The sequence below is a fragment of the Crocodylus siamensis genome, chromosome 4, assembly GCF_052110815.1.
Source record: "Crocodylus siamensis isolate JL-2025a chromosome 4, ASM5211081v1, whole genome shotgun sequence".
In the NCBI taxonomy this organism is placed as follows: Eukaryota; Metazoa; Chordata; order Crocodylia; family Crocodylidae; genus Crocodylus; species Crocodylus siamensis.
The window spans coordinates 47,856,133-47,878,827 of record NC_143398.1 but is presented as its reverse complement, the minus strand read 5'-3'; the positions used below and the strand labels follow the sequence as shown (position 1 = coordinate 47,878,827).

At 45.5% G+C, this 22,695-nt stretch overlaps 1 protein-coding gene across 1 annotated transcript in view; it reads left to right on the top strand.

Moving 5' to 3' along the window:
* Positions 1–1,501: 1,501 nt before the first annotated feature.
* Positions 1,502–22,695, top strand: part of CAV1 (caveolin 1) — a 40,942-nt gene continuing 19,748 nt past the window's right edge. Inside the window, exons 1-2 of the mRNA XM_090042237.1 lie at positions 1,502–1,722; positions 2,045–2,209. Coding sequence (XP_089898363.1) covers positions 1,693–1,722; positions 2,045–2,209 — 195 coding nt within the window. The 5' untranslated portion in view covers positions 1,502–1,692. The remainder of the gene's footprint in view (positions 1,723–2,044; positions 2,210–22,695) is intronic.

Sequence of the window (22,695 nt, the reverse complement as noted above, 5' to 3'; positions counted from 1 at the left end):
GGGCTATGGGTAGGGGGCAAGAGGCACAAGCAGGGCTGGGGATCTGTGAGGGGAGAGTGAGGGACACCAGCAGGCCTGTGGGGGCATTTAATTTTAACAGCAGGTTTGGGGATTTTTATCAGAGAATTTGCATTTTTTTTTATCAGATAATTTGCTATTTTTTGTTGTGGAAACCCAGGATCCCTGCTCACAAGCCATGTGCCCCAGCCCTCTAAACTTTTTTGTTGCCCTCTGCTGGGCTTTCTCCAATTTGCCCACATCCTTTCTGTAGTGGGGGTCTTACACCTGGACATAGGACTCTAGATGTGGCCTCACCAGTGCCAAATAGTGGTGAGTGATGGAAACCAACCACAAAGTTGATTAAATACAGCCAACCCTGACTCTGACTATAAAACACATGGCCCATAACGTACAAACATACTGATGGGAATCTACCACAAGGATAGTTTAGCGCAACCCACTCCTGAACCCATCTCTGTGAAACGTTGTCAATACAGGTTTCCCTCGCTTTATGCAGGTTCTGTATGTGCAAATTCACTCTTATGCGATGACTCTTTTCATACCAAAAATTCATTATATGCACGGCAAATTCACTCTTATGCGATCAGTGTAGTGGAAGCCCAAAGTCAGCTGCTTTGTGCTGTGTAGTGTGGGAGTGATGTGCACCAAAATATAGTCTCCTATGTCAGTCTGTGCTCCTCACTCGCTGTCTGTGACGTGTTTCTTTCATTGCCATCCCCATTATGATAGTGCCCTGCGCTTGCGTCTGCTGTTGGGGAGTACCAGAACTGTCTTGTAAAAGTGGTAGAAATGGGTCTGGGGGTCAGTACAGTCAAGGTCTTGAAAGGTATCCCTAGTTGTTACATTGTAAAGTAGGTTTCCTTTATGTGAATTTGAGTTATGTGCCATTTTCCAAGAACGCATGTACAGCATAAAGCGAGGGAAACCTGTATGCACTCAGTAGATCGGGGTAGAGGGCCATGCCCCCCAGTACAGAAGGCAGCCTGGCACCCACAGTCTGTAGTAATCCAACGAGGGGGTAAAATTGCTTCTTGACCCCAAATCTGGGGAATCGCTCAGACCCTGAGCAGAGGCAAGACCCTCGGGCTCTGGTGCCAGCAGAAGCGTTGGCACAGCCCAGTCTAAGCCCCTGGCCCTGGTGGCTGTAGCCAACACCCGAAGCCTCCGAGGGCGGCTTACAACCGCCCTGCCACATGCACGCAGCACAAAGGTGGACGGGGGCCACCAGCAAAGCCTCCCATAGAAAACGTCGCCGAGGTTTTTTCCCCCTCAGGCTCTCCCCGTGGCTAATGCCAGAGCGGACACGCTGCCAAGCGCTGGCACGGACGCAGCCCGGGGAAGGAGGGCAGGAGAAGCGCCGATCCGGACAGCAATCGCCCCGCTTTGGAGGGACCCGGCGGGGAAAGCCGGCCCCTCCCGCCGCGCCGAGGACTTCCAGTTTGCCCACGCGCCGGGGGCTGCGTGTCAGCGCCTGTCGGCGGGGACCAGCCCAGCTCCCGCCGCGCCGGGGGCGGGAAACGTCCCGCTGCAACACCCCGGCCGCCGCCTCGGGGCCGGGCCGGGCGGAAACCGCGGAGGCAAGTGCGAGCGAGCGGCGGCAGGCGCTCAGTGCGCCGCGGTCCCCGCGCCGGGCAGGACGGGGCGCGCAGCCCCGCGCTCGTCGCCGCCAGCATGTCCGGCAGCCACTACGTGGACTCCGAGGTAGGCGCTGCCGCCACCTGCGCCCCCCGGGATGAGGCGCGGGGCTCGCCGGGGCGGGAGACCTGCGCTCGCACCGGGGGCGGGGGTCGCGTCCCGGCCGGCGCCGCCAGGGTGGGGTTGGGGTGCGGGTGAGGGGGCCGGGGCCGGGGCCCCCTGGCGGCGGGCGGCGGCCGTGCCTGGCCCCGAGGGGTGTGGTGTAGGCGCGGCGCTCGGTTAAAAGCCGCCCTGGAGGCGTCGGGCGCCAGGTCCCCGCGCGCCGCAGGCTGCAGGCAGGGCGAGCCGCGCGCCCCTCACCGCCTCCGCTGCGCTCCGCTCCGCCCAGGGGCTGCTGCACCCCGCGCCCGCCCGCGACCAAGGCAACATCTACAAGCCGCACAACAAGGCGATGGCCGAGGAGCTGAGCGAGAAGGAGCTGCACGACGTGCACACCAAGGAGATCGACCTGGTCAACCGCGACCCCAAGCACCTCAACGACGACGTGGTGAAGGTAAAGCGGGGCCGCGGCCTTCCCCCTCCCTCCCCACCTGCTGCGCGGCGCCGCGGGACGAGCCTCGTGCTGGAGCTGCCGCCCGACGGGCACCGGGCGCTGCGGGACGAGCCGGGCTGTGGGGCCGGGCCGGGCCGGGCGCTGTGTTGGACACAGATCAGGTGCGGGGCTGTCTCCCTGAGCCACTTTGCCTGTCACCTAGCTTCCTCCCGCGGGCAGGGCCCCCTTCTGGCTTTGTGTTCCTGTGCTCCGGTCCTGAAATGGTCAGGGGAGCCAGAGCAGAGCAAACCACCAGCCGTGCCTGTATATGGATCTCTGCTCAGACCTGGAGCTTAAACCCGGGTTTCACAGGCCTGAGTCCATGGATGTGTGCTGGGCCCCTCTGGGTCAGAGAGACCACAGAACAGATCTCCCCGTTAGCAGAGGGATTTGATATCCCTCCCTCTGCAGAGGGATTTTTTATTGCACATGCGAAGGCTGTGGACACCGTTGTCCAAATTTGTCAGCAGCTGGGCAGACCGCCACTCTCCAGGCGATGCTAGCATGGATAAGACCCATCATGGTCCGGCAGCATAGTGTAGATCAGCATTTCTCAGCCTGTGGGTCGTGACCCTAACGTGGGTTGCAAGAATATATGAAAGGATCACGAAGAAACTTTAATAATTGATTCTCCTTTAAAGGGCAAAAACATGGGGAAACTGTGGCTTCTCCCTTGCAGGCTGCTTGCCACCCCACCCCCCTCGCCCCACACACTCACCCCTTGCCCCACACCCTGCAGGCCTGGGCCAGGGGGCAGTGGGTCGGGACTGGCCATCGATGTTTACAAATGGGTCCTGGTACAAAAAAGGTTGAGAACTGCTGTGCTAGAAGACCCTGGCTATAGGCCAAGAGATAAAGTCTACCTTTCCAGGTCTGTGGATACAAAAGAAGGGACTTTCAAAAAGGCTTTCAATTCTTTCCCTAGACTTTCTGTTATTCTGTCCCCAAATTAAAATTTCCACTTCGGTCCCCTCTGAATGCAGGTTGGTAACTGATGCCTGTTGGTCTGAATCCAGCATGATGCTGGGCACATCTACACATTCATTAATGTGTTTTTGCCAATGCACATTAAATTTTAGTACCTCTATTGTGAGGGTAGTAGAACAAGGCGCTTAGCCTATTTTAATGCACATTAGCGAAAGCGCACCGTTTTTGTGACACTTTAATGTACATTAAAATCAGCTAATGTGCATTAAAGTTCATGTGTAGACAGGCCCACTGAGTGTCAGTCAAGTTGCACTAATTGCAAGGTACTCAGCACAGCAGGAACTCACTGTACTGCTGAATCAAGCCCTGCAGCTTTTTTTTTCAGAGAACTCTTTAAATGTTACTGGATTTGCAGAGAAGTAAAAGTTGTTAAACTTCTATGTGCAGTAAATCAGCCTGCAAACATTATATAACAGTGCCAAACTTAATTTGCAAACCAGTAATTATTTTTAAAGAAAGAGAATTTTGTTTTCCTTTCAGTCATGGAAGAGAAACTGTGGGAAGGGGAATAAAAGAGTTCAGAGAGGAGTATCCATTGCTGCCCGTTGCAAGCTGCAGCAGCAGTAGGAGAAGCAGCAAAACCTTCTAAGGATGAGTCAGAGCCCCCAGGCAGACTGGAATCTGGGTCTCAAAAGCACATAACTAATAGAGAAAGAAAAATCCTACTGGGAAAAGAGGTTACCACTAATGGAAAAAACCCATAACTATTTTAAAAGAAACTGAAATGTACAAAGTGCATCCCTTCCTGCCTCCACAATACTTGAGGATGGTTGTTACAGCCAATGGCCCAAAAGGTTAGAACATACTTTGGTCCCTCTCTACAAAACCATCATGGATTCCTTCCCCCCATAAATGCAGTACTTGTGAACCAAAGAAGACAGCAGGTGAGCCCTGTATTAAATGACAACTAATGTAATCAGTTGTCATATCAAGACACAGAAACGTATCAGACTAAGATATTTTCAGTCTTCAAATCCCCATCCTGACCAACAACCTGCATCTCTGTTTTTGTCAGCAGCAATGTTTGCAAAACTTGCCACTTCCGGAGAGCAATATTTTTATATCTAGCTACAAGACAAACACTGATATGCTGCCCTAGTTTCCTGTATAAAATTCAGTTCAGATCTGAATTCGATAAATTTAATACTGATCTGCATTTTACCAAAGTTTAAGTTTCTTTGGATATCTTTGAAGGTTTAGCTCAGCGGGAGGAATTTGAGATTGTTTCTAATCCCAGTGAGCACGACAAAAAATTCCTAGGGTGGCAGCATAGCCTAGGACCTTACTCTGGAGCTAGCCACTGGCCTCCTATGTCATTTTGGACAAATCATTTTGCTTTTTTGTTTCCTTTCCTGCCATTTGATTGTCTCATGTACTAGTTGCTGAGGGCAGTGTGTCTCAAGAAAAGCAAGAAAAGTGTGAACAGTACCTAGCACGATTCTGCCTCAGCCTCATTTCAGGTCTCTAGGTTGCAAGACAAGTAATAAACAAATTAACACTTCAGAGTGTTTGTAGTTAGAATCATGAATGAGGCCTACCTCTACTTTAAGATATTTGTGTTTCTCCACAATCAGCCTCCATGTGTTTCTTGCCTCTTTGCTGTGAGATTTGTACAGTAAAACGGAAATGGGGGGCAAGCAAATCAACCATGAGACATAAATGATCAGACAAGGGAACAAGGAATCTGCTCTGTAAGCAGCTCTTTAAAAGGCCTCAGTGTTGCCTGCATTCAAATAATTCCCATAACAAGTTTTAAAAATAACCCTAGCTTGGAAGAAGCAAGGGACGTGTTCCCCTGATGTACTGCACAGAGCAGTGCAGTTAACTGTGTCTGTATAGTGTCCTCTGCACCAGATAAATTAGCTGCATAGAGAAGGGAGGGGAAGAAGAGTGATGCCAAATCAACAGGAATCATGAAAAGGGGAGTACTCCTGTTCCAGATCTCTGTAAACAGGACTATTACAGAAGCTCTAAGCCCAAACTAAAGGTATTGGGGATCTTGGCTTCCATTACAATATGTCTTTAAAGCTTCTATTGCATGGAAACAAAGTGCCATATTATTTTCTGGAAAGCTGAAAAGAATAAAAAAGATGCATTTTAACAGACAGGTGATAACTAGAACTCGCTGTACACAAGGTCCTCACAACTAAGGTGAAATGGCAGCACTGGTTGGACTTCTTTAAGAGAGGAAACAGCATCTAGTGGTTTGAGAATTAAATTGCTAAAGAGCTGTCTTCTTTTCCAATCTAATCTGTTCAGTCAGAAATCAGTCAGGGGAGGAGGGGTGGACTAGAAGGCAAACCCACCCTCAGCCTTGCTGTCAGGCCAGTGCAGTCCAGTCAGAACTCTGGCCCCTACAAATAGGGACAATAGATAATGTTCATAGAATCATAGCATCATAGAGGTAGGGTTGGAAGGGACCTTGTAGATCTTCAAGTCCACCTCCCACCTGGGCGGGAGAAAAACTGGACTCAAATGAGTCCAGCCAGGTAGGCATCAAGCCTCTTCTTAAAGACCCCCAGGGTAGGAGCCAGCACCACTTCCCTTGGAAGTTGCTTCCAGCTCCTAGCCACCCTAACTGTGAAGTAATTCTTGCGGATGTCTAATCTAAACCTACTCTCCAACAACTTGTGGCCATTATTCCTTGTTATGCCAGGGAGCGCTAGGGGAAACAGTGTCTCCCCCAAACCCTTCTGGTCCCCCCTAGTGAGTTTATAGGCAGTCACCAGGTCCCCCCTCAGCCTTCTCTTGTGAAGGCTGAACAGGTTCCCTTCCCTTTCTCTGCCTCAGAGGAGGAATAAAGGGCTAGGCTGGTGGCTTCACTCAGTGCAATGGCCGAGGGAGTTAGTTAACCAAACAGAGGATAGTAAGAGGATCTAGCAGCAGGCACACTGTCCCTGTTCACCTGTATGCTACAGGATGCTGCCTGCCATACATAGAATAGCCTTACAGTTATGTATAGCTCATATGCCACCACTAACTGAAGAACTGCAATTTGTGATTTCTATATTGCGTGTGTCACCTGTATGGGAAGAAACACAACTAATAGGTCAGAAATATTTGACCTTTACCACACAGTCTGCACTGAACAATCATCTGCCTTTCATCATTTCCCTAGGGGGTCAAGAATCATTTCCAGTATGCTGAAGAAGTTTACTTTCTCCTTTAGTGCTTCCTCACCCTCTGTTCTTAGTATTGTACCCTACAACACAACGGGGTTTTCTTCATCTTAGTGCCAAATTATGGCCCTGCAAGCCTGTGGAGTATTAGGGCACAGAAAGTACCTGTAGTGGTTGAGCACTTGAATAAGACAAAATGGCTTTCACAGAAGCTGGTCACAGCAGGTTGTAGAAGCGAGCAACCTGGGCAGTTACCCAGGACTCCACTTCACTAAGTTAATGCAAGTAGGTTAGGGGAAGGAGGGAGGAGCTAATGTCTTAGTCTCTGACCTGGGCCCCTACACGTTTAATAAGAGGTCTGTTGCTTGGTGAAGCACGGTGAAGGAAGACGTAGCTTGTGCTTCCCTATTAAATTGCATGAGGTGTGTTTGCCATGACCAAACTCCTTAAGTCTAGGTATGCCCCAACCCTTCTGGACCAGGGAACACTACCAGGGATGCAACTAGCTGTTTTCTACCATTGTGGTTATGAGTGCAGCCAGATAATGACCATCTCCTCCAAAGAGTCTTCTAGGGAGAAGGAGGTTCTTATTGCCCCTTACACCCTCTCAGAAATCCATGTTTTTTCTAATTTGTTTCTAAGAGGCTGTGAACATCAACTGTTTAGTGCTTGAGATCTTTCTTTCCAGGAAAACATCTGGCTTTAGAACAAATACAAAAAAACAAGGAGCATCTGCACCCATTTTACTTTGCAAAAATGCATGTAATTTGGGCTTAAATACAATTGGGTATTCAGTCCTTCTACTTCAACCACTTACTCAGCTAGAGGCAGTTCAGGGTAGAATTCTTTTTCAACAGTCCCGCACAGTCAACAATGATTGTCTTCCATGATTGTCTTATCTGTGGGTCTGAAGATGTCTGACAAGACTGATCTAGGATAAACAGAATTAAATGTATTCCAGAATCTTTGGTCAAATGTTAGCAAACAGGACATACTCCATTTCCAGTGATATCTGGGACAGCAGTCCTATTCAATCAGTCCAGTGAGCCTGGCCTGGCATTCCTTCTTTGTATACTTAAAACTATTTATAATTCTCAGGCCAGTGCAGAAAGAGCAAAGAGTAATATTAAGGTAAATTAACTTCTTATATAAATGCTTTACACCTAGCTACTGATCAATTACCATTGTGCTGAGAACAGTATAAATATACAGATAGGCATCTGGAGGGACAGAGCACTTTCTCAAAGTTCTGTCAAAGAATATTTTAGTTCACAAACTTCCTGTGAGAAAAAGCATAATCCATCCTCTACAACTGGGAAAACGAAGGTGCAAAAATCTGGTGACTCATCCAAAAGCCTGTAGGGAGTCAGTGGCAATCCCAGCAGTGGAATTCAGATACGCTGGATAAAATGCTGTGCTCAGCCAGGGCACCTTTCTATCAGGAAAAGATGGTATTTTTGGCACAGGCTCTTTCTTCATTTCTTCAGAGCGTTGGCAGTTGAGTCAAATATTAGCTTGATGTTTTCAGTTTGGTTTTAGTTCTTTTGCTTTTAAAGTCAACTTAGATCCAAGCATTTGAATAAACTTTGGTTGTGCATATAATGCAGATATTTATTTGATACACTTCTTCCATAATAAGTTCTAGTTTTCCAAAGCAGAGACTGGATGCTCCACTCTGTGTTCACTGATTTACAATTGGATTAATATAGTGAGAGAACTGAGGCAGGCTCCACCCACTTCAAAGCACCAGTCTTCCTTTACACAGAAGAAGGTGGGCAATGGACATGGAGTTTTGAACACTCAGCACAACATTCATGGTGGTTAATCAGTTCTTGCATTTGTTCTAATCAAAGCCTTATTCTCAGATATTTTGTTTATGCTTAAGCTCCTGGCATAATTAAAGCCTTATGAATTGGCTTCCTGTTTAACACCATGGACATGATTCATAACTGAATAGGAGAGTGTTTATTTGTTTGCTATGGTGACAGAGCTAAATACCCAGTATTGAGGCTTCTCAAGACAAATGTTATCAGAAGACAAATGTTATCAGGTCTTACTATAGTCAACATAATTCAACAGATTTGATTTAACAAGAGAAATTTAGAAGCTGTTTGACAAGCTCAAGTTAGAATTTTCAGTGACAATGTGTGGCTAAATATTCCTGTTAGGGACAGAATTTCCTCTGCTATATACAGTGTGGATGTCTTTAGCTCAAAAGTTTCCATTAACTACACCAGAAAGAATCAGTGGCAAGAATCAGTAAAATGTATACAGGAGAGAGAACTGCATACCAAGTTCAAAGAGAGATTTCTTCACTTTAACTTTGACAGGTTTGAGGTTGCAATTAGCAATAAACTCAAATAAATAGGCTGGAAAAAATAAGAGACATGTGCAAACTGGAGACAAAAAATCCCTGTAAATCAAGGTCTGTCTGTTTCCTCCTATCCTCAAATGCCTCTGTTAATAACCGTAAACTGTAGGCCTCATGATTAGAGCTGCACAGTAACTGATTTTTTCAGTTCATGGGATTTGGTTTGGGTTGGATCAAAATGCACTTTTTTTGCTTCATGCAATTTCATTTTACAATTTTAACCTCTATAACATTTTACTAAATGCTGTTGATTTTCTAAATCAAAATATTGGTTTAAAAACTTTGAAACAAAGTTTTGACTTTCCTGAATTGTTCTTCTTTTCAGGCTGAAATGATTCACTGAATTTGGTACAAATTCATCAATAGTTCCAAAGTCCCCCAAATTGCATTTCAGGTGAATAAATTATTTGCCAAAAAATTCACCCATTTTTACTTATAGTCTCTAATGGCCACCCTGCCCTGCCCTGCCGTCTCACTGGTTCAGAGGCATAAGCTTTCAAAGGCAACAGCCTACTTGATCACTTATGAAAGCTTATATCATTCTAAGCCCCTTGTACTGCTCTGTAAAGGTGTCACCCCGCCCTGCCATCTGACCAACACAACTACTTCACTCTATTTGTGATAGAGAGAACCAGATTCAGCCATATTGTAACTCTAAAGATTTCAGAGGAGTCATATCTGGGATGAATTTGGTCTGTAGCCTCTTTCTTGTCCGGCATATTTGTTATCTTTTCAAATAAATGGGAACTGATACATTTTATATATGAAGTTAGAAGGCACCATCACAGCTTAAGATAAAAGTACACCATTACTTGTTCAGACTGCTGCTGTGCTGAGTTAAGTCTGGGATTTTCAGGAGAATGTAAAGGAGTCTTAGGGGAGCATATAATTCCTTTCATCTCTTTTGAAAATTCCTACGTTAACTCTTATCAAATAGAAACAAATCCACTATAAAGTTATGCTAATATTTCTTATAAGCCCATATTTCTAAGACCTCGATCTTTTTGTGACCTTGGACACCCATAGACATTCCTCTCTGGTCCTGTTCAGAGTTCATTACAGATCAAGGCCAGGGATATCCTGTCTTCATGAAATGTTGAAAATAACTTCTTTTAATTCTTTATCTGAGGAGCAGTAATTTAAGTTCCAATAAGAAAGAAAATTCAAACAGAAGAAATGTGAAGGTAAACATTTTTTAAAGGAATTGAGTGAATTGGAAACAACACTGTTGTAAGACTTGTATTAGTCCTACCTTTAGCACTGGTACATTCAGGTAGAAAAGAGAAAGCAGGTGAGGGGAAAAATCATAAGAAACCATTACCAATAACTCGGTCAATTTAAGGGAAGGGTGTGTCACAGGGTAGCTACCAGAGGTAAATGGGGTATGGGAAAAGATACTTTTTCCAAAGATGTGTTAATACAGTCTTTAATTAGTTTTTAGTTATTAAGTCAATTGTGCTATATATGTTGAGGGGAGGAGGAGCTTTACATGTGAAAGCACAAAGTAATTCATGTAGAACCTGGCCCAGCATCCAAAACATTAGTGTGGTACTTTTTTGTTTTAGTGGGCAGTAAAGTCTGTCAAAATTGTTTTAGTTCTCATAAAGACGTCAGTACCTAATGCTGTTTGTTTGAATATTTATATTATGCATACACTTATTTTCAGATTCCCTAAGTATAAAGAATTTAATTAGACATTTCAAACTAGCACAGTACAACCAAAATGCAACTTAAAAAAGATTCAGCTTTTGAAACATAATGGTCTTGCTGGACACCAGCTTCCAGACAAGGAAACAGCAGCTTCATTTCCTCTATGACAAGTTTATTCTGGCAGCATCAGAGAACTTTTTCCAGAGGAACTGGCTGGTAGACTCCACCACCTGCACAGGAAGCACAGCAGCATTTCAGATTGTTGCAAAAGCCTTTTTGGGTGGCTGTTCCTTAAAATCTCATGGCTCATATTGGGAGAGGCCAGATGAATAAAAAGAAACCTCTAGAGAGAGTCTTATTACGGCAAAAATTGTATTGCTAAAAGTTGGTGAAGCTCTTCCAATGAACACATAAATACATGTATAACTACGCTTGCATGGGCAGTTCCAATAATGTAAACTGTACTGCCCATCTAATCAGAGTCAAGTATGTGTTAAACACATGCGGCATCATGACCTTGGCTGGACTCAAGAGTCCAGCACAGTGCCAGGGAGCAACATGGTTTTCTTAGAAAGACCATAATCTTGGAACTTCCTGAATAATTAGTAGCAAATCACTACTTTGATGGATTTCACCGTTTTTTCAGTCTGTGAAATGACAATGTGCAAATCACAATTTCCTAATTTTCTCAAAGTTTTCCATTATTTAAATTATCCTGTGAATGTATCAATTACTTGCAAGTAACATGATTAAATTATTTGATATTAAAAACTGAATATTTGATCAATGTTATTTTTGATTGAAAACATGGAACATATCTCTTCCATGACTGGAGAAGCCTATGCCTAAGAGTCAGTTTTCCAGTGTGAATACTCTTATTTATAAATACACCACTTGCTTTCTCGGAATACTTTCTAGCAGTCACTGAAGAGTCACTATTTCCATGAACTTTCTTGCCAACAAGCTCATTTATTAGATAGTGTGGAAAGAGGAAGGCAATACAAACAAATTCATTTAAAAGTTGGAACTAAAAATTATGGTCAAATGTTTTTTATTTGTTTGGGTTTCTGTTTGGGTTTTTTTTTCCTTTTTGATGGGTTGGAGTTTTGTTCAGTTTTATGTAAAACCAAGGTCCCGCCCATCTGTGGTCTCTTTCCTTGTGCTAAATTAAGAGTGCCATCCCTGGTAAGCTGGCCAGCTTCTATGAAAGCAGTGTACTCAGGTGGACTGAGTTCAGGACTGGAAACCAGGTTCTAATATTAACTGTTACTCTCTTGCTGTGTGGCCTTAGGCAACTTACTCTTTGCCTCATAGGCTAGAAAGGGCTCCTGGGACTCCTTTGTTAAATTCCTGGCACCAAATTTCAAGTCAAGGTGATTTCCGTGCTTCTGATGGAATTCATGGCATCTCTGTATAATACTAGAGATTCTTTATATCTAATTATCCTTGTTAGACTCTGCGAAGCATCAAAATACTTTAGAACAGAGAGAAATATTTTTACTTTCTATTGCACAAGATTGTACCAAATATCTGCTTTTAAAAATGTGTTTAGTGATGAAGCTGAACATCTGGGCATCAACAAACCATGTTGTCTTCTTTCTTATGGCTTTAAGAGTAAGAGCTATTGTCACAGTTTTAATTCCATATTCCCCAGCCAGACCAATGCCTTGCTGGAAAGTGAGTGTAACTCCAGGATGTTGTCCTCAAACTTGTATCTGGCTCCATGGTTTGCTCAGGGTTTCCACAGTCAGAGCTAGGCAAGGTTTTTAGGCACCACTTGTACAATGTGGCCACACGAACCATGTCCAGTGTGTATCCTCTTAAGGATTGTCCACATGCTCTGTGGAAGCTTGAAGTCCAGTTGTTGCATTGTTTGGTTGGAGACAAGGTGTTTATTTGGGAAAGTGTTTTCTGCCCAAGCTTTCCTCCAAGATTCTTCAGTGTTGTAGTATAGGAGGTGCTCAGTTCATGTCCAAAAAGGTTTTCATGAAATCATGTGACGAGTTGAGATCTTGAAGGTCTCTGTGGATTAGAAGATGCAGATTACTATTGATACTCATTATTTCTCTGTATGTTGCTACATCATGTCAAGTAGATGAAGGAGTAATATTTGAAAGTACTGGTAGCCACTGCACTGGAATTGATATCAAGGTTCCAGAGATAGTCCTCATTCCTTACGGAGTAGAGTTCTGTGTCGATGAGTTTGGTATGTCGACTTGAATCCTAGACAGGTGCACAGTACTCAGCTGTGGAGAAATCCATGGCTATGGCAGAAGCACAGAGGACAGCAGCTTTTGCACCCCAGCTTGTGCTGGCAGGCTTTCGGATGGCCTTCACATGTGTCTTTGTTTTCACAGCAGTCTTTCAGAGGTGATAATGGTAGGTTAGGGAGCAGTCAAGGGTCACAGCAAGGTAGGTAGGAGTCGAGTCAAGGTCCACTTTTTTCCCACAAAAGGTGACATTGTGGGTGCCTTGCAAGTGTCAAGATGAAATGCAGAGATGATGGACTTGGTTGGATTTGGTCATAGTCTCCACTTATGAAAGTATTCATAAATCAGAATTCAGTGTGGCTTCAATATCCTGAAAAGATTTTGCTTGTGTGGTCAAAGCAATATCGTTGGTGTAGATAAATTTCTGTGATGATGTGTAGGGCATATCAATTATGTAAATGTTAAAAAGTGTCAGTGCCAGAACCCTACCCTGTGGGAGGCCATTGTTAAGTATTCTTGGAGTGCTGACCTTATCTGTCTATTTTTCAGGAACAGAAATATAAACACATCCAAAGAACTACAGGTGAGCATATTTGTTTGCCCTGTGGTACTGCTTCCCACCTTAGTTTGAGTTTGAGAGAGGGAGTTTTAGTTTGAAATAAAAAACAAACAAACAAAGAGATTTCTCAGATCCCTCGATTTTTCACATCTTGGATTCCTCAGATCCCTCCTGTCAGCAGGCATAAGGACCCTTTAATAGGGTAGTGTATTTCTGGGTGTCCTTTCTATAGTATTGAAGGCAGTTTACCATGCCATGTTCTCTTTCATAAAGGTTTTATCACACTAAAGTGCTGTATGATTCAAGTGTTTCTATAGTATATCACACAGATGACTGGTAGGGAGGGTATGGGGAGGGGCATATGCCTTCCCCACCCCGAGATTGGCCCCCGACTTGGCACCACTCAGGATGGCAAACCGTGGCCCCACAGAGCTGGGGCCAGCAATAGCTGTGGTTGAGGTTTGGGCCCACCCCCCCATCTGGGGGGTGGAGGTAGCTTTACATGTGTTCTGGCTGGTGGCCTACAGTTTGCTGGGCTGGCCACTTCCGGTCCACAGTTTCTGGTCTGCAGTTGTGGCCCCCCCCCCCCCCCGAGACTTGGGAGGCACCAGTATCCCCTGGTATATCCCTCCCAACATACACACAAATATCAGGTAAATTACAGGGTTGCAAGTAGACAAAGGGATGGAAGGAGCACCTCAGTGATCTTCTCCCTTGCTTCTTATTACTGCTTAAGCCCTAAACCAGCCCACTGCCTTCTCCTTCTCTTCTCTGCTCAGATTCTACAGGGATAGCCTAATATGCTTTTCCATCTTCTCTGTTTTTGTGATAACCTGGAATTATGATCAGGAAGACAGTTGCTTATCTGGGAGGAAGTATATATATTCTACAGGAAGTAGGAAGGTTATGTTCAAGGAATGTTTAAAAGTTTGAATGATTAGCTGTAGTTTATTTGCAACTATTGGAGGCTTATCACATAAGTTGCTCCTACTTGACACCAGGCACCAATATTCTCAGAAAGGTTTAACTGTAGATTTTCAATATTTGGAAAGTATGTGCAACCCACAAAATTGTCTGTGACTCCCCCTTTTCCCACTATCCCTCTGGGGTAACCTTGCAGTTGGCATAAACCTTCCCTTCCCAGTGTGACTCATAACACTGTGCAACCCTGATCATTTTGTACTGTATATAAATTTGCTTCAATTGAATTGTTTTTAAAGGAAGTTGAGTGCAATGAGAAAATTTAAAAGCTAAGTTTATCACAATAGGGACAGATCTTATCTTTCTGCTTTACATCTGTTTGCTAATGGTCTTCTACAGGTACAATATAAGCATTTGAAATGTTGGGTTTTATTTAAATTCTTAATGCAAGCAAAACTTGCTATGGAACAAAAAAGAGCTGGCAGTAAAATTAAGCTACATACTTTGCTTTAAAGAATATAGAAAGCCCCTTTTCACATTTTATTTACATGTCTATATGGAATCATGCACATACATTACCCATTAAAGGCTGTCAGTCAGGCCCTACAGCCCATATTCAGCAGAATGTTTCAGCACACTGGCTTTGGTGGGACAATTCTTAGGCTTAAGGAAATGGGGCAGTGTCTTAAAAAAACAGTGCATATGTTTTGCTGGACTAGAAGGTGAGGGACAGAAGTTACACATAAACCAGTTTAAGTGATCAGAAACTGCTTTAAACATGTAACAGAACAGAAGTTCAGTGCACATAAACTGGTTTCAAAATGCCCAAAACTGGTTTAAGATAAACCTGACTGAATGTAGTATCAGACTTAACTGATTTAGGTCAAACCGGTTTATGGAACTTCAGTCCCAGCCCCCTTCCTAGTTCAAGTTAAATCAGAGTCCCCCAGCATGCTTTGCAGCCCTGGGCTGGGCTGGGCTGTCTGTTCAAGCACAGCAAGGTTGGCCCTACCCCTCTGCTCCTTAGCCAGAGCAGTGAGGGCTCGCTGACAAGGGCGTGGGGGTGGGACACCTGGCTGGTGCAGCCTGGTCTGCCTGGCAGGAACGGAACAGCCCCCACCAGACTTTTCCCCGCTGGAGTGGAGGGGGCAAGGTGAATGGGCCAGCAGGCTCAGGGTGTGGGAAAGATTAAACGTCCTGATCTCCCCTCTCTCCCACTGGCACAGGAACCCCAGCCAGGGTCTGCACAGCCCATGCCCCTCGCCCCTCCCCCCTGCTGGCCACTTGCACAGTAGGGGGTGTGGCTGGAACCAGCCCAGGCCCCTCAGGTGAAGGGGGGCAGGGAGGGGGATTAAACTCCCCTGTCTCCCCTCTCTCCCACTGGCATGGGAGCCCCAGCCAGGGTCTGCATGGCTTTTCCCTCCCGCTGGTCACACACAATGGAAATCATGGCTAGAACCAGCCCGGATGGGGAAAGGGGATAGAGGAAAGGGGATATAGGAGAGTTCAATCCCCCTCCCTTTACCTGAGGCACTGCCTGGGCTGGCTCCAGCCATGCCCCCTGCCGCACAAAAGGCCATTGGGTGGAAAAACCAGCCAGACCCCAGCTGGGGTCCCCATGCCAGTGGGAGATATGGTGGGTGGGGGCATTAATCTCCCTTCCTCCCATCCCCCATTCACCTGAGGCACAGCCTTGGCCAGTGTCTGGCCATGCCCTTCCTTGGGGACAAACCTGGCAAGGGCAGCTTCTCCCTTCCACCTCCAGGCACACCCCAGCTGGGGTCCCTGCAGGCCAAGGTGGAGGTTTAAATCCCTCCCCAGTCATACTCAGTGGCCTGCCAGGGCCTGACCATGCCATGCTCCACTTGACCCACCCCCTCCAGGTCAGGTTTCCTCCAGCCTTGCAGCTGCTGCTGCAGGGAAGGGGGGGCTTGATCTAGTGCCCCCAGCTTCTAGCCTGAGCCACTGCAGGCATGTGGCTGCATTTCCAGAATCAAAAGTGAATGTCTAATCACTTTCAAATCGATTCAATCTATGCAGGCTAGACTAATCTGGAAAGATTAAATCAATTCAGGCTCAGATTTTTTGAATGTCTGTATTTAGCCTGAGAAATCAACCTTAAAAGATGCTGAGTGCTTGCTTCGTGAGGAATTGAATATCCTCCCAGTAGAATTTCAGAGGAAATGGAGGGCACTTAACATCTTGTTAGTGCTCAGCATGTCTCTGGATTGGTCTCAGACTGAGCATTAATGGGTTTGGGATATATAAACTGAAACTTCCATAACTCAAGCAAAAGTGTGCAGATACCATGGATGGAAGATTTGGGGGCATGCATAGTTGCACCTGAAAAAATGTGGGCCAGGATGAAGCCTCTTTGTAAAGGGACAAGTTTGGTGGAAACTGGTCCAGGACATAGTTGAGTATGGTTCACAGATCTCCAGGACAAGAAGTAATTTACATCTCATTTGATTCCACTTACTATAACTGCCGTATGGTAGTGCTGCACATGAGCAGTTAGCTCTCCTAACACCATGTGAGTGTGGCTATACTAATTCCAGCTTGGGATATAGCCAGTAATTAGTTATCTGTTTAGCATGCTATTGTATGGCTGTGACTTTACTGGCATAGCTAGGGGTCTACTTTGTGGTTTCACAATTTTTTGCAGAAACTGAGAAAAATGGCATTGTCTGTGATCGCCAGAAAATAGTGTATTGGCCATGATTTCCCTCAAAATCAACCTAAAAAGAACCCCCAATGCATTATTCATATAACACACTGTTTTCGAATGTCCCCATGCTTACTACAACACAAAGACAGCACAACAATCAAGGAAAAACAAACCTGGCAAGGAAAAACAGCATTGTTCTCCATTTGGAGTTCAAATCACATATAAAGCAAAAGGCTTCTGCAGAGGCTGAAGGTCAGAACAAAAGAAACCCAACAATGTCCTCAATGTTTAAAAAGAACCACTGAAAGCAGTTAAACAAGAAGAGAAGCTACATTTGAGCTACTGGAGGCATTCACTGCTGCCAACATAGCTTTGGAAATAATTGATAACCTGAAATGAAGTGAGTACTTCAACAAGCATGTACCAAATGCTGACAGTTTCCCATGGACAAACAAACTTCACCAAGATTATCTACCAGGAATAGTTGCTTTGTATATTCAGTCTAAAAAATCTGCACTGGCAGAAAAAGAATCCATTTTCACTGGAGAAGGCAAAGCAACAGATGTACAGGATAACTTTGTACCCCACATTTTATTTGTACCTGGAAGCTGAAAAGGCCACAACCTGCCTGTTTTTCAAAGATCCAGTTCAGTTCACATCTGTAAACCTTTCAAATGTAGCACAAGTTGTAGTGAAAGCTGTTGTAAACTATGGCTTAGAATTTTAGAAAGATCTCAGCATTCTGTCTGATTAATGCAATGTATGTGTGCAATGCTTTCTCTGATGTGCTCCATGGAACGATGCCCAGCGCAATTCATGTTACCTGCAAGGCACACATTCTTTTTTTAATAAGTGATATCTGGCACACATTTTCCTCATGTGGGTAGACTGGTTTTCTCTTTTAAAAAAACATTCAAACATTGTCCAGGCCGTAAGCTTTGATACAGGAAGTGCATCTACATGTGTAAGTAATATAAAGCAATAAACTCTGGAGCAGTTTGAGCTGAAGTAAACTACTCCTGGGCACAGTGTTTACACGTGCACCTGAGAAAGCAGCAGTTTAAGCTGGGGCAGAACAGGCCCGGGCTGGCAGGTGTCTGAGGGGGGTCAGGCCTGGGCTCTGGGCAGTGGCATCGAGCAGCAGAGGAGCTGGCTGGGACATGAGGGTGCTAAAAGTGTGAAGCTGTGTGGCTAGGCAGCGGGCAGAAGTTTGGCCCTGGCTTGCTGGGCTGACTGCTGCCCGTGGTCAGCATCTACCCATGCATCTAATTGCAGTAAATTACCCCACTGTAAGATAGTACTATCTTACACTGGTGTAAATTAGTTTACTGTGTCTTAATACCATCGCACATGTAGATGGTGACACTTTACTCTGCAGCTAATTAGTCTGCTTTACAGTAAAGCACATGTAGACATGTTCAGGGAGTCCCTCACCAATCAATGCAGGGACGTAAATGCATCTATGTCATCTTCCACCAGAACCAGTGCTTACAAGGTGGCTAGCAGGGAGCCAAAGGGGGTCAGCAGGGAAAGGAGAATTTATGGTTTAACACAGTTCATTACCATGCAAAGAATATTAAGTACTACTAGCAATTTATGTGTGACAAGCTTGAAATTACATCCAGCACACAATGCATGCTTAAACTATGCAGTCTTTTAAAACAGGGAGACATTGAAGATCAAGTTAAGTTTGTCACTGAAAATGTGATTAGATTCATGGAGCTTCATGTGTGACTTGAAAGGCAGCAGGTTTTGAGTCAACAAACACATAACAAACATGCATTTGATCAATTGGGTCAAAGATATGGCATTATAACAACTTTAAAACTGTCAAACTGAAAACCAGTGCAGAAGCTGCAAAGTCAGTCCTACAAGTAGGATCAGTCATTGACACCTTGATTTTTAAAAAATGGCTGCTGACCTTTTAGTGCTGTTTGTATCTGATTTGGGTGCCTTTTCTGAGTTTTGACCCTCAGCTAATTAAATCCTTCCCTGGATGGCAGAAAGAGCATGACAACGAATGTGCTACCTACATGAACTTTGACAAAAAATGCCAGATGCCTTTAAATGTAACTGAGTTTGGGGATTCTGTTTCTGATCAGTTTCCACGGCTCTACAACTTGGCAAAACGCTGCCGTATAATTCCAGCCAATTCAGTGGATGCAGAACATTCAGTCTCAGTGTATGGACAAGTCTTCACACCATAGAGACAGAGGATGTCAGCTGCAACTGCTGGTGGATGCTGCATACTAGCATTTAACTACTAAAATGCATTGTTTCTATTAAGGTTAGCATTAATTAGTTTTTCTAAACTTTTTATAGAATGCTATATAGGAAAATAAATTATGATATATTACAATTCATAATGTGTACGCATTTATATTTATAATATATTTAAGTTTAGATTTAAATTTAATATTTAGATGGACAATAATATGATAAATTATATGATATCATTTACTTTCTGTGGAAATTAAATTATACAGCATATGTCTCTCCACTAATCAGTGACTATGGGCGGGGCCACCACAATGCTGGGAAATGCCAGCAAAATTGGCTCTTCATACTGTGACCAAATTGTAAAAAAGCTTTGTCTCGCCATGAGATAAATAGATCCCTACTAGAGGTGCACCAATACATTGATCCATATTGTATCAGCACTGATAAAAGGAAAATTATACAACATATGTCTCTCCACTAATCAGTGGCTATGGGCAGGGCCACCACAATGCTGGGAAATGCCAGCAAAATTGGCTCTTCATACTGTGACCAAATTGTAAAAAAGCTTTGTCTCGCCATGAGATAAATAGATCCCTACTAGAGGTGCACCGATACATCGATCCATATTGTATCGGCGCTGATAAAAGAAAAATTGACATTCTCGGTAATCAGCTTTTTTGACTTATGTGGTAGATAATATCACAGATAAATGCCATGTGCATGCATGCATCCGCAGTATGCACGCAGCCAGGAATGCATCCTGGCAGCATGGAGAGCAGCACTGGCTGGTAAGTCTGTGGGGAGAAAGAGGCATGTGGAAGGGAAGGGGTTGTGGGGGGGCAGATCAAGGTCCCCATGGTAAGGGAGGGAATGGGACAAGGCCAGGCATTGGCCAGCCAGGACGGGGTGCAAGATGGAGCCAAGAGCAGCTCATCTGGGAGGTATGGGGGGGGTGAGAGGCTCTCAGTGCTGCACACACCCCAGGGGAGGCATGGGTGGGCTTGTGGGAGCCCCCCGGGAACTGTATGTGGGGCAAGAGCAGACTGCCCACTGTGACCTGTTCCTGGTGGGGTTGCACTTGGAGAAGGCAGAGCAAGTGGCAGTGACACTGGGAAGGGGGGCTACAGGGGGGACAGCGGTGAATTTTGGAGTGGCTGTAGCCCACCCCATAACTCCTACTTCCAGCGCTGCTGCTCACCCCTCCCCCACCCACTCTGAGCACAGCCCTGGCCCAGCTCCCCCACTGGGAAGAGGCTGTAGCGGGCAGCCTGCCCTTGCCCCACGCAGATCCAGAGGGGACACATGCACCCTGTGCATCCCCTGGGGTGCGCACAGCGATGGGAGCCACCCTCACTTCCCTGCACCCCCCGGATGAGCCTTCCATGGCTTTGCCCCACATCCCACCCTGACTGGGCAGTGCCTGCCCTAGCCCCACTCCCCCCCTCACTGTGGGGGCCTCATTCCTAAATTTGGAACTGTCTCTGAGAAAAGTGGGGATAGTTAGTCTCTATCTGGGCTCTGGGTATTCTTAGTTACCTGTGTGATCAACACAACATGACACTTTTTTTTTTGCAAAGGGCATTGTTTCAAAGAACAAAAGGTATGGACAAACATTATGCCTGGGGATGGGGAGGAGCAAGGAGAGCTGTTTTTGTCCCTGCTACCTCTTCAGGACAAGGAGACTGCACTTGGCAGCTGCTGCTTTTCCCTATTCCTTGCAGGGTACAGAGCAGGCTCTTAGGGCTTTGTTACATTTTATGCTGTAAACTGCAAATGTTAATCAGCTTAGTGTTGATCAACCTAGCGGAGTAGTCACATCTTAAGCTGAAAGACCTTCTCTGATTGTCCTTCACCTGCAGAGCTATGGCTTGCTGCTAGAGGCTTGGTAAGTAAGGGCAGGACTAGGAGCTAGGGGCAGGACTGGCTCACTCCTCCCACTGGGCAGAACGAGCGGTGCAGCCCTGGAGCACCCAGTATCTGCAGTGCTTCTTGCTGCTGCCCAAACCAGCTCACTACTCCTGCTGGGCAGAGCAAGCACTACAGTCCTGGAGCTCACTTGTTGTACCTGACAGGAGCAGTGAGCAACACAACCCTGGAGCTGTATTGAGACATCAAGGTGAAACAGTTGATGTCTGTGTGCTTTATTTTTTTTATTTTAGTTTTTTTGTCCTCCCCACCCACAGACATATTCACAGCTACACTTTATCAAGCAAGAAACTGATTTTGTCTAAGTATTACATGAACCAAAAATATCAAGATTTTTTTCTTTGCATTGGTTGGATTTTTCTTTCTTTTCATTTTTCTTTTTTTTGGTTTCCCCATGTTCTGTCTATTCTCAATTTAGGGTTTTTCTTCTCCGGGAGATGCATTATTCTGGTAAAAATATACATTGCTTTCTGCAAGTTTTCTACTAATGGCAAAGAGTGGAAATAGAATCAAGTTTTACTGGTTTTGGCAAAAGCTTCCACTCTGGTCACCCCGCCTCCTTTCTGAGTGACATGGAGCGAGACCTAGGAATGATGCTGAGCTGCTGCTGTTACTGCTGCTGCTGCTTTTTCCTTGGGGCAGCAGGGAGCTGGCAGTTTTGGACCCCACTCACAGTAGTACAACACTGCAGTGCCCAGGCTGAGGCCCAAGAGCCAGCAGAATGAGGAGGGTACAGGCCAGGCTGTCTGGCAGGAGCCCAGGGCTCCCCTTGCTGCTTCCACCAAGGAGGGCACAGCTGCAGGGGGAGCCCAGCGAAGGGGGCTCTGAACCTAGGGCTGCGGCACTTGCTGCACCCACCAATCATAGCCCGGACCAGCTCGCTGCTCCTGCCAACATTTGCTGCTCCTGCCTGGCAGACGAAGAAGCTCCAAGGCTGTGGCGCTTGGCAAGGCAGTCCAGGTGGTAGCAGGAGGTACCGCAGCAGCCAGGCACAGCACTCACTCTGCCTGGCATGCCCAGAGGGCAAGGTGCCATACCTGGCCCTGCTGCAATTTAGCATCCCTGCAGTCCCTGACTTGGGAGGGGCTACTGCATCCTGGGATGCTGGAGCACTTCAGCCTGGGCAGAATAGCTGTATGGCATAGACACATTTCAATATAACAGGAGCAAAATTAGGCAGATTAAATATAATCCTGCCCTGGAGTAGACTAACTTTAAGACTCATAATGAGCACTTTAAACCACTTAGAAGTGTTAACACACAACTAATCCAGGTGTTCAGAGCTCCAGAAGGCACCTAAAATTACCATGTAACAAAGCCCACAGTGACTAAACTCCCTGGGGACCTAGGGGGCGGACAGGGGGACACCAAGGAGCAGCACTCTATCAGCACCTGGCAGGAGAGTTTGCAACTGCATAGCTCTCCAGCCAGGGGACTGGAATGCCAGTATGGCCCTCTTCTTGCTACATTTTCATGAAGGTGGAGATTTTTAGTGCTCTAACTTGGTGCATACCCAAGCTTTCAAGAGACTGAAATGTTATAGAGGATTGGAATTAATATAAAACACTCCTCAACCTGCCAGATTTTGACACACAGCTCTGATGCACCCAAGTTTTATTTTTCACATATGGGTGCACCATTCTGGTTTTTTTTAACAGTCTTCCCCTAAACAATAGCTGTTATCTCAAACACTGTTAAACCTCTGTAATTAATAGGCATTTTCTTTAAACAGACTTTGGAACCAAAGACAAGTTCTCCATATGATTTCTTTCCTTCCAAACAGATCTGTGTTCAGACCAGAATGTTTTCTTAATTA